We start from the raw sequence: 14,246 nt of genomic DNA on the forward strand, positions 1-14,246 counted from the left end.
TCATTTGAATACAAATTTTATTTAAGAAAAAGACAACATGATTCTTCCAAGCAAAAAAAAAAAAAAAATCAAGAACACCTGTAAAGATTCCAACTCTGCAGATACGTGTGGGCACTACTGTGCTGTCAGCTCCCTGACACACCCGAGGTGGCCCCCGAGGACAGGGACAAGGCATTGCAGGGCTGCAGGGAATCCTCGGGTGAAAATGCACACTATGCATTCATTTTCCAATCTAACTCTCCAGTGAACGCTGCCACAACAGGGCGGGTCCGTGAGGTATGTGGAGGGCCGAACCCCCAAATCACTGGCTGTCGTCACCACGCACGGCCCAGCCATGAGTCTTGACTAGCCAAGCTTGGAAGGACGACTGCGGTTCAGAGCTCCGCTGATAACCGGCCTGTCCACGAACTCCACGGCACACGCTGTGGGGTCACTGTCGGCGCAGGGCGCGTTCTCCAGTTCCAGCACTATGACGGTGTTTGGGGCTGAGGTTCTCAGGATGTGTCGTGGCACGAACAAGGTCACCTGGGGGCCCCGTGCTGGCCAATAGCGGCCAAGGTTGAAGCCATTAATCCACACCTGACCCTGGAGAGACAGAGAGAGAGAGAGACAACCATCAATCCCAGATGCACCCACAGCCCTGAGGACATGGCAGCCATGACGCAGGGGGCAGCAGTGGCACGAGCAAGAAATGCCTCCGTGCAGGTGTGGGTGGGGAGGAGGCCACCCCGGTCGTGGCTCCAGCATCCTGCTGAGGTGACCGGCCAAGTCAGACAGACGGTGGGTGGAGCAATAACAAACAACCAGTTGTCCCAAACGCCCACTCCTGCATCAGGGAAATACAGGTTTGGTCCCTCTGACTGGCTTCAGTGGCCACAGATGTCAGAACTGGAGAACAATGTGGCCGGGTTTCTGAACCTCGTCCTGGGTCCCAGGGGCTGCCTGTCTCCATACGCCAGCCTCTCTCCCTGCCTTCTCTGTACACAGAATTGCTGAAATGCTGCCTCCAGCAGAGGAGTTTTCCTTCTTTGTTCTCGCCTCCTAGAGGCAGGTCTCTTTCGAGAAAGAGTCTCACTCTATTGCCCTGGGTGGAGTGCCGTGGCGTCAGCCTAGCTCACAGCAACCTCAAACTCCTGGGCTCCAGTGATCCTCCTGCCTCAGCCTCCTGAGTAGCTGGGACTATAGACATGCTCCACCACGCCTGGCTAATTTTTTCTATTTTTTAGTAGAGACGGGGGTCTTGCTCTTGCTCAGGCTGGTCTCGAACTCCTGAGCTCAAGCAATCCTCCCGCCTTGGCCTCCCAGGGTGCTGGGATTTCAGGCGTGAGCCAGCGCACCCAGCCTAGAGGCAGGTCTTGACCACGCTATACACCCAGTGAACCGGGGCACTGGGCACACCAGGGCTGCGGCCTGAGAGCAGACAGGCTCCAGGCGCCGTCCCCAAAACAACCGCTCGAGCTGGATATGGGGGCTGAGGGAGGGGAAGGGGCCCACACAGTCGGGTGTCTGTGTCACCGCTGTGCTTCGAGGATGCTCTCAGGCTCCCTCGGAGGGAGGGTGTGGACTGCACGCTTGATTAAGGAGCAGAGGTGCCCCCACATGCTGCAAAGACACTTTCTGTGAGGAGGGGAAGTGGCTTCCTGTGACACGAGTGGAGGAGAAACTCCTGAACAATAGAGACCATGCTCAGATGTGTCTACACACCCTCCCTGCTCAAAGGAGAGGATCAACAGTTGGCTGAACAGATGGGACGTTCTGTTACAAAAAGGAGAGATCACACACATATACAGGGTAGAAGAAATCTGAGATGAAGGAAGGAAGAAGCGAGAAGGAGCTGGGGAAAGAATGGGTAAAGGGGGAGGCTGAGGCGGGCAGACTGCTCAAGGTCAGGAGTTCAAAACCAGCCTGAGCAAGACCCTGTCTCTACTAAAAATAGAAAGAAATTAATTGACCAACTAAAAATATATATACAAAAAATTAGCCGGGCATGGCGACACATGCCTGTAGTCCCAGCTACTCGGGAGGCTGAGGCAGCAGGATCGTTTGAGCCCAGGAGTTTGAGGTTGCTGTGAGCTAGGCTGACGCCACGGCACTCACTCTAGCCTGGGCAACAAGGTGAGACTCTGTCTCAAAAAAAAAAAAAAAAAAGAATGGGCGAAGGGGTAGGCCCAGTTCTACTGGGAGCCATCCTGGAGGAAGCCCAGCCACGGCCATTACCTGCCGAGCCCTGACCCCACCACGCTCCGCGACACGGCTGCAGGTGCTCACCCTAGAGCTACTCAGTTGCTTACCTTTGGGTATTTTTCAGCCTCCATGTGCCCCCTTTGTCTAGCTTCTTCTGAATTCCCTACCTAGATAAATATCTTAGTCCTGCCACTTACCAGCTGTCTGACCTTGGGCAGGTCTCAACTCAATTTTTCATACCAGTAACGGGACAATGACAAAAGAAGGAGGCAGTGCATGGCCAAGTGGCTGGCACCCAGGAAGGGCTTCGTACGTGTGCGGCAGCACTCCCCACTCTACTGCAATGCAAAGAGCGTGGCGTTCAGATGCCCACAGAAGAAGGGGGTCCGTGATTAAAAACCACCTGTCTGTTGGGTGAAGTCATTTAGAAAAAGGAAGACAGTGTCACAGTTCTCAGAACTATTTCACTCTTGTTTTTACCATGGGATACGTTATCTCGATCTATCCTGAAAGGTATAGACAATGACAGCTTTACCAGGTTCTTATCAGTTTCAAATCTGCGGGTGTCTTGTTTTTGCAGTATTAGAGAACAGTAGCACTTTACTTTTGTGGTCAAGGGAGAAGATGGCTTAGAGGTAGATTAGCGACAGGGCTCTGTGAGCAGCACCCGGGGAATGGCATGTGCCACACAGGCTTCGTGTCACGTTCCTGAGAGCGGCCAAGCCAACCCCTGACCAAACAGCAGGTGAACAAAGTTGAGGTTTTGTCCCTTCTCATACCTAAAGTTCCAAGCGACTGTCCCTCACATCCCGGGTGCTACCCTGTGCATGTCAACCCGGCGAGCATGCTGGGAACGGGCTCCCCGCATGCCCTGTGCCGCGTGGCTCCGGGTCAGGGCTGTCAAAAGAGGATCTGGGCCGGGCGAGGTGGCTCACGCCTGTAATCCTAGCACTTTGGGAGGCCGAGGCGGGCAGATTGCTCGAGGTCAGGAGTTCGAAACCAGCCTGAGCAAGAGAGAGACCCCGTTTCTACTATAAATAGAAAGAAATTAATTGGCCAACTAATATATATATTCAAAAAATTAGCCGGGCATGGTGGCGCATGCCTGTAGTCCCAGCTACTCGGGAGGCTGAGGCAGGAGGATTGCTTGAGCCAGGAGTTTGAGGTTGCTGTGAGCTAGGCTGACGCCACGGCACTCACTCTAGCCTGGGCAACAAAGTGAGACTCTGTCTCAAAAAAAAAAGAGGATCTGGCTTGAGCCTGGGAAGGTGAATGGGAGCAGCAGCCATTGCCCTGGGAAGATCCACTGCTGGCTAGACACGGGGACGGACAGAGCCGAGGGTCCCGGCAAGTTCCAGTCTGGCTCGTCCTCCCCAATGCCGGCCACACTGACCAACGGCGCAGAGGCGGCAGTTCCCAAAGACCTCTCTGCGGGTTCCCCAAGGCACTGCCTGGGGACCTGGACCTGCTTCTCAGGTTCCCCGGGACTACTCGGGCTGGTGCTTCAGGAGGGCTGCGGAGTGCTTCCGCCTCTGATTCTCCGCCTTCATCTCTCAGATTTCTGATTCTCTGCCCCCCTGCTTTTGGCCTCGGCTTTCCCAGCTCCTCCTGCACGTGTGTGAGGTCCAAGTCCTGGTGGCGAGTACTCAGAGTGGCTCCACTTCCCAGACTGAGCCGGGACTGACAGAACCCCGAAGTTCAGAGCCTTGCCCAGCTCTTTCCTGTTCACCCATGCTTCCTTCTCATCCAGACTCTACCCATGTCCTCTCCCCACCCCCCCAGCTGCTGCGTGGACAGTGATGTGTCCATCTCCCCCATGAACTATACTCTCTGAACAGGCGGGGATGTGCCTGTCCTCCTGTCTCACACCAGCCTGCACAGGGCCTAGGACACGGCAGGCCCAGTGACCGCTCAGGGGGTGGGGATGGGTGAATGAGTTACTGCCTCCTTCAAGTACACTTACAGAGCACGCCAGGGTTCCTGGAGCTATCAAACCCTAACCCAGAAGCATCAAGAAATTTCAAATAAAAAATGCAAAAGGTTTGATTTTATTTTTTTCCTTCTATATATGGTAGAAATTAAAATTTGAAACTACCCGAGCCTCAAGTTTCCTATATGAGAATGGGAAGGTTTTTTGGTCTTGTTTTTTGACTCTTAGATTCAATTCCTTTAATAGATACAAGGCTGTTTCAATTTTTCCATCTTCTTCTTGCGTCAGTTTTGTTAGTTATGGGCATTTTCCCATTTCATTTGAATTTTTGGAATGAAATTATTCACAATATCCTCTTAGGTCTCTAGTAATGTCTCCTTGTTTTTCATCCTTTATACTGATTAGCTTTGCCATCTTTTTTCCTTCCCAGTCTTGCCCAGGTTTATTCATTTTTTACTAGAATCAACTTTTGATTTTATTGATTCTTTATTGTACATTTGTTTTTAATTTCATGAGATTCTAGTGGGTTTTTCTTTTGTTGTTGTTGTTTTTTTTTTTTTGAAATTTCTTTTTTAAGAGATGGAGTCTCGTTATGTTGCCCAGGCTGGCCTCGAACTCCTGGGCTCAAGAGATTTTCCCACCTTGGGCTCCTGAGTAGCTAGGACCACAGGCACGTGCTGGTGTTATCATTTTTTTTTTTTTTTTTTTGAGACAAAGTCTCGCTTTGTTGCCCAGGCTAGAGTGAGTGCCATGGTGTCAGCCTAGCTCACAGCAACCTCAGACTCCTGGGCTCAAGCAATCCTGCTGCCTCAGCCTCCCAAGTAGCTGGGACTACAGGCATGCGCCACCATGCCCGGCTAATTTTTTCTATATATATTAGTTGGCCAATTAATTTACTTTCTATTTATAGTAGAGACAGGATCTCGCTCTTGCTCAGGCTGGTTTCGAACTCCTGACCTTGAGCAATCCACCCACCTCGGCCTCCCAGAGTGCTAGGATTACAGCCAGGAGCCACTGTGCCTGGCCGGTGTTATTATTTTTAAGGCAAATTTTCAAGGCACACTGAAGCATAACATGCATATAGTAAAATGTAGTCTGCCATTGTAATATTTAATTAATTTTTTCAAACAAATTAACACTCTTGTATAAACAGCACTCTGATCAAGAAATAATAACATAGCTGCCCCAGAAATACCTCTCTTGCCCCCATGAAGTCACCATCTTTCACCTCCTCTCCAATAATGTCCACTGTTCTGATTTTACTTGCCAAAGATTCATTTTATCCAATTTTGAAATATATAATCATACATCATAAAGTTTTTAATATCTAGCTCATTATATAGAACAGTCCTTTGTTGATTTTACCTGCTGTATGGTACTCAATGGTATGAATATACCAATGTTTATTTATTCTTTTTTACTACTGGAAACAGGCATTTTGGTTGTTTCCACCTTTTGGGTATTAAAAATAGCACTGCTGGCCAGGCGCTGTGACTCACATCTGTAATCCTAGCACTCTGGGAGGCCAAGGCAGGAGGATCACTTGAGCTCAAGAGTTCAAGACCAGCCTGAGCAAGAGTGAGACCCTGTCTCTACTAAAAATAGAAAAATTAGCTGGGCATTGTGGTACATGTCAGTAGTCCTAGCTACGTGGGAGGCTGAGGCAGGAGGATAGCTTGAGCCTAGGAATTTGAGGTTGCTGTGAGCTAGGCTGACACCAGGGCACTCTAACCCGGGCAACTGTGATGATGCCACTGCATTCTACTCAGGATGACAGAGTGAACTTCATCTTAAAAAAAAAAAACAACGAAATTGAACCCCCTTTCTCATTCCTCCCACTTTAAAAAAATCTAAACAAACAAAAATAAAAATAGCACTGCTGATATGAATATTCTTATACATGCCATTAGGAACACACACGTACATCTTTCTTCTCGGAGTAGAATGCTAGAAATGGAATTGCTACTTCACGAGGTAGGCATATGCCCAACTTTTGCAATAGCATAAAGAGTAGCTGCAAAAAAACACATGTGAAGGAGGCACTGAATTTTCACATTTAACTGATTTAAATTTAAATGTATATAGCCACGTGTAGCTAACAGCTATCACACTATCACACGGGGCTGCAGAGCTGAGGTATGGTGCCGTGCCTGTGATTTCATCTTCAGACCACAACCTTGACACTTCTCCCCATCCTCTCAGCCTGGCTTCCAAAGTAAGTCATAATCAGAGCTGTCTCAGACTGCTGCAGTCTCCTCACGGGTCTCCAGATTTCCCCAATTTTTTTTTTTTTTTTTTTTTTTTTTTGAGACAGAGTCTCACTCTACTGCCCAGGCTAGAGTGAGTGCCGTGGCATCAGCCTAGCTCACAGCAACCTCAAACTCCTGGGCTCCAGCGATCCTCCTGCCTCAGCCTCCCGAGTAGCTGGGACTACAGGCGAGTAACACTATGCCTGGCTAATTTTTCTATTTTTTGTAGAGACAGGGTCTCACCCTTGCTCAGGCTGGTCTCAAACTCTTGACTTCAAGGGATTCTCCCAGAGTGCTAGGATTACAGGTGTGAGCTACCATACTCGGCCTAGACTTCCTCTATTAACTAGAGAACCCAGGCTGCATAGCAGCAAAAGTGACAATCTCATGATTTTCAACATTCTTGCTTCTAACTTCCTTCTCTCGGCCATGGCCCAGGCCTTCCTCCTCTCCCCCTGTCTCTGCCATGCTTCCCTTTGCTCACTCTGCTCTCCACTACTCTTCCTTCTTTCCTATTTTTTTTTTTTTAGAGATGGGGGTCTCACTATGTTGCCCAGGCTTGTCTTGAACTCCCAGCCTCAAACGATCCTCCCGCCTTAGCCTTCAGGGTAGCTGGGACCACAGGTGCCTGTCCTCACACCAAACTTGTCCCCCAGAGTGGCAGCTGGTCCCTGTGCCGGAACACGGTTCCTCCAGACCTGAAGCCTCTGGCCACTCAGGCAGGGTCAGGACCTCCTCCTCCTTAACGCTGGGCTTTCCTTTCTAGCTCACTCACTGTCCCTGTAATCTCTCCTGTTTCTTCTAGTTACTGTCATTATTTGAAATTCATATCATTGGATGACTGGTTTATCAGCCACTTCCAGCTATTACCCAGGTTCTAGGCAGGAAACGGCTTTGTCCATCTTGTTGGAGGCGAGATTCTCACCATTCAGCAGAGTGTATTCAATACATCCCTGGCAGCACTTACTACCGCTGTTACTTATATAGTACTGTCACACTCGTTAATATCTTGGCCTGAGAAAAGACTCTCTGAAGATGAGATATGAAGCCCTTGTGAAAGAATCCTTCATGTTTCTCTGCTTTCAGTTTAAGAGTTTTACAGAATACTGTTCACTGAAAGTGAAATATCTGTATTCCCTTCTTCATTAGAACCAATAAAAAGAAAAAACCACTTTAAAAACTCAATTTTTAAAAAAATGTATACACTCTGTTTTTTGTTTCTCTTTAAAAAGTTAAGCTGGCCAGGCGCGGTGGCTCACACCTGTAATCCTAGCACTCTGGGAGGCCGAGGTGGGTGAATTGCTCGAGGTCAGGAGTTCGAAACTAGCCTGAGCAAGAGCGAGACCCTGTCTCTACTATAAATAGAAAGAAATTAATTGGCCAACTAATATAGATGTAGAAAAAATTAGCCGGGCATGGTGGCGCATGCCTGTCGTCCCAGCTACTTGGGAGGCTGAGGCAGCAGGATTGCTTGAGCCCAGGAGTTTGAGGTTGCTGTGAGCTAGGCTGACACCATGGCACTCACTCTAGCCTGGGCAACAAAGTGAGACTCTGTCTCAAATAAATAAATAAATAAAAAATTAAGCTGAAATTACTGGGAGTAGGGGGTGTGCACATGTTGGTGAATTTGACCTAAAACAGATACACTTATTACTATTATTATTTTTTTTGAGACAGGGTCCCTCTGTGTTGCCTGGGTAGAATACAGTGGCGCCATCATAGCTCATTTCAACCTCAAACTCCTGAGCTTGAGCAATCCTCCTGCTTTAGTTGATCCTCTTGCCTCAGTCTCCCAAGTAGCTAGGACTACAGGAGTACGTCATCATGCCCAGCTAATTTTTCTATTTTTTGTAGAGACAGGGTCTCCCTCTTGCTTAGGCTAGTCTTGAACTCCTGGCCTCAGCAATCCTCCTGCCTTGGCCTTCCAGAGTGCTAGGATTACAGGTGTGAGCCACTGCTCCCAGCAAAATAAACTCTTTTTTTCCCCAAAGCAATCACAAGCTTTATAATTCAAAGACTAATAAAATAGATACATTTTTTGTAACATGAATAAGAAAAGAATTCTGCCTCAAATAAAAATATTAGAAATAGAAAAACAAAGGCTGTCCTTTTATAGAGGATGTCCTCTATAAAGTGAGCCCCACTGGGACCAAGCATTAACAGAGTGAGCTCTAGTGGTTTCTGGGGCTTCCTGGGGCAGTCCCAGCTAAAACGATTCCATGAGAAAGCCTGACTTTCTCTGACCATGGCTTGACCCCTGGCAGACTCCCAGCCCTCTGCTGTTATCATCAAGGCGATAACACTAGTTTTAATAAGTGTGAGGTTTGCAGAAATGCCCGACCTACTTCCTCATTGATGAGATCGATTTGTGTGTCTGTCTGTTTGAAATTATTTGGATGATTAGAATCTTCTCATAAGAATTTAAAACAAAAGTTTCAATACTGTTTTAAGTCACGGTTTAAAATTTTTCAAAAATTTTCAGGAGTTCCTTTAAAAAACGACAACAAGCCCGGGTTGAACGTTGGCTTTGTCACACTGAGAGGAGACCTGTGGACACTTGCAGGCCTTCAAATGGAACAGCCAAAACCCAGCCCCCAAGGGTAAGGCTCCCACTACACACCACTCATGAATTACTGCGGTGCTAACTTGGGAAAAAGAAAAGGCAGGCTGGGCGCGGTGGCTCACGCCTGTAAATCCTAGCACTCTGGGGGGCCGAGGCGGGCGGATTGCTCAAGGTCAGGAGTTCAAAACCAGCCTGAGCAAGAACGAGACCCCGTCTCTACTAAAAATAGAAAGAAATTAATTGGTCAACTAATATACATAGAAAAAATTAGCCGGGCATGGTGGCGCATGCCTGTAGTCCCAGCTACTTGGGAGGCTGAGGCAGGAGGATCGCTGGAGCCCAGGAGTTTGAGGTTGCTGTGAGCTAGGCTGACGCCACGGCACTCACTCTAGCCTGGGCAACAAAGTGAGACTCTGTGTCAAAAAAAAAAAAAAAGAAAAGAAAAGAAAAAGAAAAGAAAAGGCAAAGAGGAGAACTAAAAACCAAGCCAAACCAAACATAAAATAGTGAGCGGGCTTGCTTAGAGATAAGATGTTAAGTAAATCTCACTGCAGCACACAGTATAATCGATCTCTCCCCTTCCTTCTGGATCCCAAAGGGCTCTTCCCCCGCTGTAAATCACAGTTCTTTGCTTCCTCCGTGGTCTTGGAGCAACAAAGTTAAATATAATAACGTCACGGCTTCCTCTGCATTTTAGGACAGACCCGAATAGAACTGAAAGCCATCAAATGCGAGAAATAATATCCTAAAAGATGAATCACATCTTCTCATCAAATCCCAAATAAAAATCCCTCTTCCTTCTCAGCTCCCAACAGTTCCGTCGTCACTCGGCCATTTTCATGGTTTTGTTTTCCTTTGAGCAGTTTTTCGTGAAGGTGGTACGTAAGATTATCTTGCTCCTGCATCTTCTCAACTGTTTCTTCCTTGTTCCTGCCCTTTTCCTTTTCTACCTGGCGAGATTGGGCTCTCTGTTCATTCAAGGATCTTTTTGCGGACTTTGTCCACTTTAAGCCTACTCGTGACCACCTTGCTGGGGTGAATGCCCAGGGGGGACGGCCGTGCCACTGGCTTTTTCCTGCTGCACCCATTCAATGTAGATGACACATGTTTTCCTGTAAACCTGGACCACTCTGCCAATTTGCTGGCCCTTAGAGTGTCCCCGAACCGCCTGAACTGCATCATCCTTTCGGATGGGCATGGATGGAACATTGTACTTCTGTCTCAGCTCTTCGGAAAGAAGGGAAGATACAATCTTCCTGCGAATGTGGGACGGTGCACTGAAATGCCTTTCGCATTCTTGCTTCGGTCTGAAGTCACAAAGGGGCTGAACTTCATTTTTGGCTGCTGCTGCTTCAGCGACAGCCACAAAAGGGCTTGACCATTTTAATGTAACAGCAGTCACCAAGCCCCCTCACGTACTTGGAACAAGCTATGAACTGGCAGGCAAATATCTGTTAATAAAGCCCATGAACTAAAAATTGTAGGAGACTCTCCTTCGTTCATAGCCTATTTACCCACTTACACACAATTCTAACGAGTTTTGTTGTGCAATCAGTATGTAATTGTTAACAGAATTCTGCTTATCTAGTTTCCAAGTTCACAGGACTTGTGACTGGAAGCAGTGAATTAGATGGAAATAGCAGCTCTTGTAGGAGGTAAGCATAATTGCAAAAAAAAAAACAAAAAACAAAAAGTTTAAAATTTAGAACAAAAGGAGGGGCAAACAGGTAGATCCCCATGGCACATTGGAAAAATGGCCACGATTCTTTGCAGCTCCCTCAATCAAGAGGTAGAATCTGTTTCTCCATTCCTTTGATCTGGCCTGTCTAGTGACTTCTTGTGGACAAAGGATATGGAAGAAGGGACGTGTGAGTTCTAAGTGGGGCCTTAAGAAGCCGACACGTTTCCATTCTTTCTTTGAACCCCACCAGTCATCTTGTGAACAAGCTTGCTGGACAATGACAGAGACATGGCCCATCTTTCTTGTTGCCCCAGTTGACAGCCGGCTAGCACCCAGGTGGTCATGCCCAGCTGGGACCAGAAGAAGAACCACCTACTCTGCCAATATTCAAAACCATGAGCTAAATAAATAGTTGTAAGGCCAGACGCAGTGACTCACGCCTGTAATCCTAGCACCCTGGGAGGCTGAGGCAGGTGGATTGCTCTAGGTCAGGAGTTTGAAACCAGCCTGAGCAAGAGCGAGACCCTGTCTCTACTATAAATAGAAAGAAATTAATTGGCCAACTAATATATATATATAGAAAAAATTAGCCGGGCATGGTGGCGCATGCCTGTAGTCCCAGCTACTTGGGAGGCTGAGGCAGTAGGATGGCTTGAGCCCAGGAGTTTGAGGTTGCTGTGAGGTAGGCTGACACCACGGCACTCGCTCTAGCCTGGGCAACAAAGCGAGATCCTGTCATTCATCCATTCATTCATAAATAAATAAATAAATAAATTGTTTTAAACCACTACCTTCTAGGTGGCTTGTTCTGCAGCAAAAGCTAACCAAGACACATCTCCCTGGCTGCAAGGTGTCTTATCACGATGCTTTTCAGGAAAGCAAATGATGTTTACAAGCTCAACTTAAAAATAGTAGCATCATCTTCTACTAGTCAGTTCCTCTTTCACTAATCAACCACTCAATCCTGGCCGGGCCCCCTCTCCACAGAGCCATGTCTGTGCCTCTCTCAGGGCTGCTGTGGGTGGCCGAGCGAGAGTGCACCGTGAGCTCTCAGCACAGTTACCGGCCTGTGGTCAGCTCTCAAATATGGCGTCAAATATTAGTATCTCCCATAGCTGAGCCTTCCCCCCATTCCCGTTCCTACTGCTACACTCAAGTCCCAGCTTCATTCTTCCTCCCCGGACCACTTCTCCAGCAGAAGAGCAGCTTTGTGCGGTTAAGAAGGAGGAAGAGCTTTGTTTTAGACCCATCAGGCCAGAGGAGCCTACGAGACCCCTGGGCAGGCCCACAGCGGCAGCTGCAGGGGTGCTCTTGGGAGCTGAGAGGGAAACGGAAATCTAGGCATGCCCAGCACATCCGTGAGCACGACACCCCCCGAAAGTGCAAGAAGAGGGCCCAGGACAACGTTCTGAGGGTTGCAAAACAGAAACTGAAAGAGAAGTCTGAGAAGGAACAAAGAAGGGGAAGGAAAACCAGGGGGAGTTTGGTCATGCTCGTCAGGAGGAGAGCGTGGCGAGGAAGGAGCGGTTATCTGCGTCAGGTGTTGCCAAGAGGTCAAGTAAGATGGCGTCTAAGCATCTACCCAAAAGATCAAATGACACTCTACAAAATAGACCCCTGCACTTGAATGTTTATAGCAGCACAAGTTACAATTGCAAAAGTTGTGGAAACAACCCAGGTGCCCATCAATACATGAGTGGATTAATAAAATGTGGTATATTTGTACCATGGAGTTCTATTCAGGTTTAAGAAACAATGGTGATATAGCACCTCTTGTATTTTCCTGGATAGAGCTGGAACCCATCCTACTAAGTGAAGTATCTCAAGAATGGAAAAACAAGCACCACATGTACTCACCAGCAAACTGGTATTAACGGATCAACACCTAAGTGGACATATAGGAATAATATCTATCAAGTGTCAGGTATGTGGGAGGGGGGAGGAGGGGATGGGTATATACAAACACAATGAGTGAGATGTGCAACGTTTGGGGGATGGACACGCTTGAAGCTCTGACTCAAGGGGGGAGGGGGGGCATGGGCAATATACGTAACCTTAACACTTGTACCCCATAATATGCTGAAATGAAAAAAAAAGAAAAAAAAGATGACGCCCAAGGAATGCCTGGGGAACACACCACCATGTCGCTGCTGGTGGCCTTGGCAAGAACAGCTTCAGGAGAGTGGGGGGAGCAGGAGAGTCGTCCCTACCCGTGGCCCTCCCCTCAGGAGTTAGTCTCACTAGTTAGGGCCTTTTCCTAACAGCACCGGACCTCACTCTGCATTCCCATGACAAGCACTGAACACATACCTTTACCTTGCATTGTAACTCACCTCCCAATTTGTACAGACTAATGTTTGGATTCAAGACTAACAGGTCTTCTCTAGAATGGCCATAGAGTCTGGAAACACATGACATTATCTCATTGAATTGAATACAATTTTATTTTTTTGCTGTTTCCAGACTTTATGGTCATCTGTTTGATGGCCAAGAGAAGACAACTCCTCTTAGATAATTAGTAAGTACTTGGGACCCAACATGCCCCAAACAGAGCTTCTGACCCCACCGCCTGCTTTACTCCAGTCTTCCCTACCCAGAAACCCTAACCCTAACCTTATCCCTCTAGTTACTTAGGTCAAAAACTTTGGAGTCCTCCTAAACTCTTCTTCTCATACCCCACACCTGATCCTTCAGCAAATATCGCCTTCTCTCTTCTTTACAAATCTTGCAATTCTTTCCATCAGTCAACACCCAGCTCCATAATTTCTTGCAGGAAGACTACAATAGCTTCCCACCTGGAATCCCAGTTTCCAATCTTGCCCTACTATATATAATCCATTCCCCACTGAGAAGTGACTTTTTTTTTTTAAATAGAGTCTCACTCTGTTGCCCAGGCTACAGTGACGTGGCATCAGCCTAGCTCACAGCAACCTCAAACCCCTGGGCTCAAGGAATCCTTCTGGCTCAGCCTCCTGAGTAGCAGGGACTACAGGCACGCGCCACCATGCCCGGCTAATTTTTTTTCTATTTTTGGTAGAGATGGGGGTCTCACTCTTGCTCAGGCTGGTCTCGAACTCCTGAGCTCAAACAATCCACCCACCTCGGCCTCCCAGAGTGCTAGGAAATGTCAATCAGTTCTCTCACTCTCTGCTAAACATCCAAGAGAAGCCGAAGTCCTCATTAATACCCCTTAATGTTGTGGCTCCCCCCATCTCTTCATCTCCCATGCTTTCCCTTTCCCTCCCCAGATCTTTCTTGCTCTGGGCCTTTGCACCCATCATTCCCTGATCCTGGAATGTTCTTCCTCCGGCTCTTCGCATGGGTGACTCAGTCTCCTCCTTCAGGTCTCACTCAGCAGTCACCTCTGCCTGAGGCATCCCTTGACCACCCTGTGCGGGGGTAGTTCTGAAATATGCCCACAAATTCCACAACTCTTGAAAAGGCAGAAACTAATTTCCACACCAAGAACAGGAACTAGACTTCATGACTCTCTTTTAACCAAGAGACTGTGACAGAAGTGACACTGTGTGACTTCCAAGACAAGGCTGTAAGAAAGGATAGTTTCTGCCTGCCTTTCTCTTTCCTGGGTCACACCCTCTGGAAAGAGCCAGCTGCCATGTCACGAGGACACTCACGCAG

The 14,246-nt window shown here is 47.9% G+C and overlaps 1 protein-coding gene across 1 annotated transcript in view; it reads right to left on the bottom strand.

The window, feature by feature from the left end:
* GLB1 (galactosidase beta 1) overlaps positions 1 to 14,246 on the bottom strand; it is a 100,051-nt gene continuing 85,805 nt past the window's right edge. The window contains exon 16 of the mRNA XM_076006008.1: positions 1 to 585. Within this exon, the coding sequence (XP_075862123.1) occupies positions 346 to 585 (240 nt within the window). The 3' untranslated portion in view covers positions 1 to 345. The remainder of the gene's footprint in view (positions 586 to 14,246) is intronic.

This window comes from Microcebus murinus, chromosome 1, assembly GCF_040939455.1.
Source record: "Microcebus murinus isolate Inina chromosome 1, M.murinus_Inina_mat1.0, whole genome shotgun sequence".
Classification (NCBI taxonomy): Eukaryota; Metazoa; Chordata; class Mammalia; order Primates; family Cheirogaleidae; genus Microcebus; species Microcebus murinus.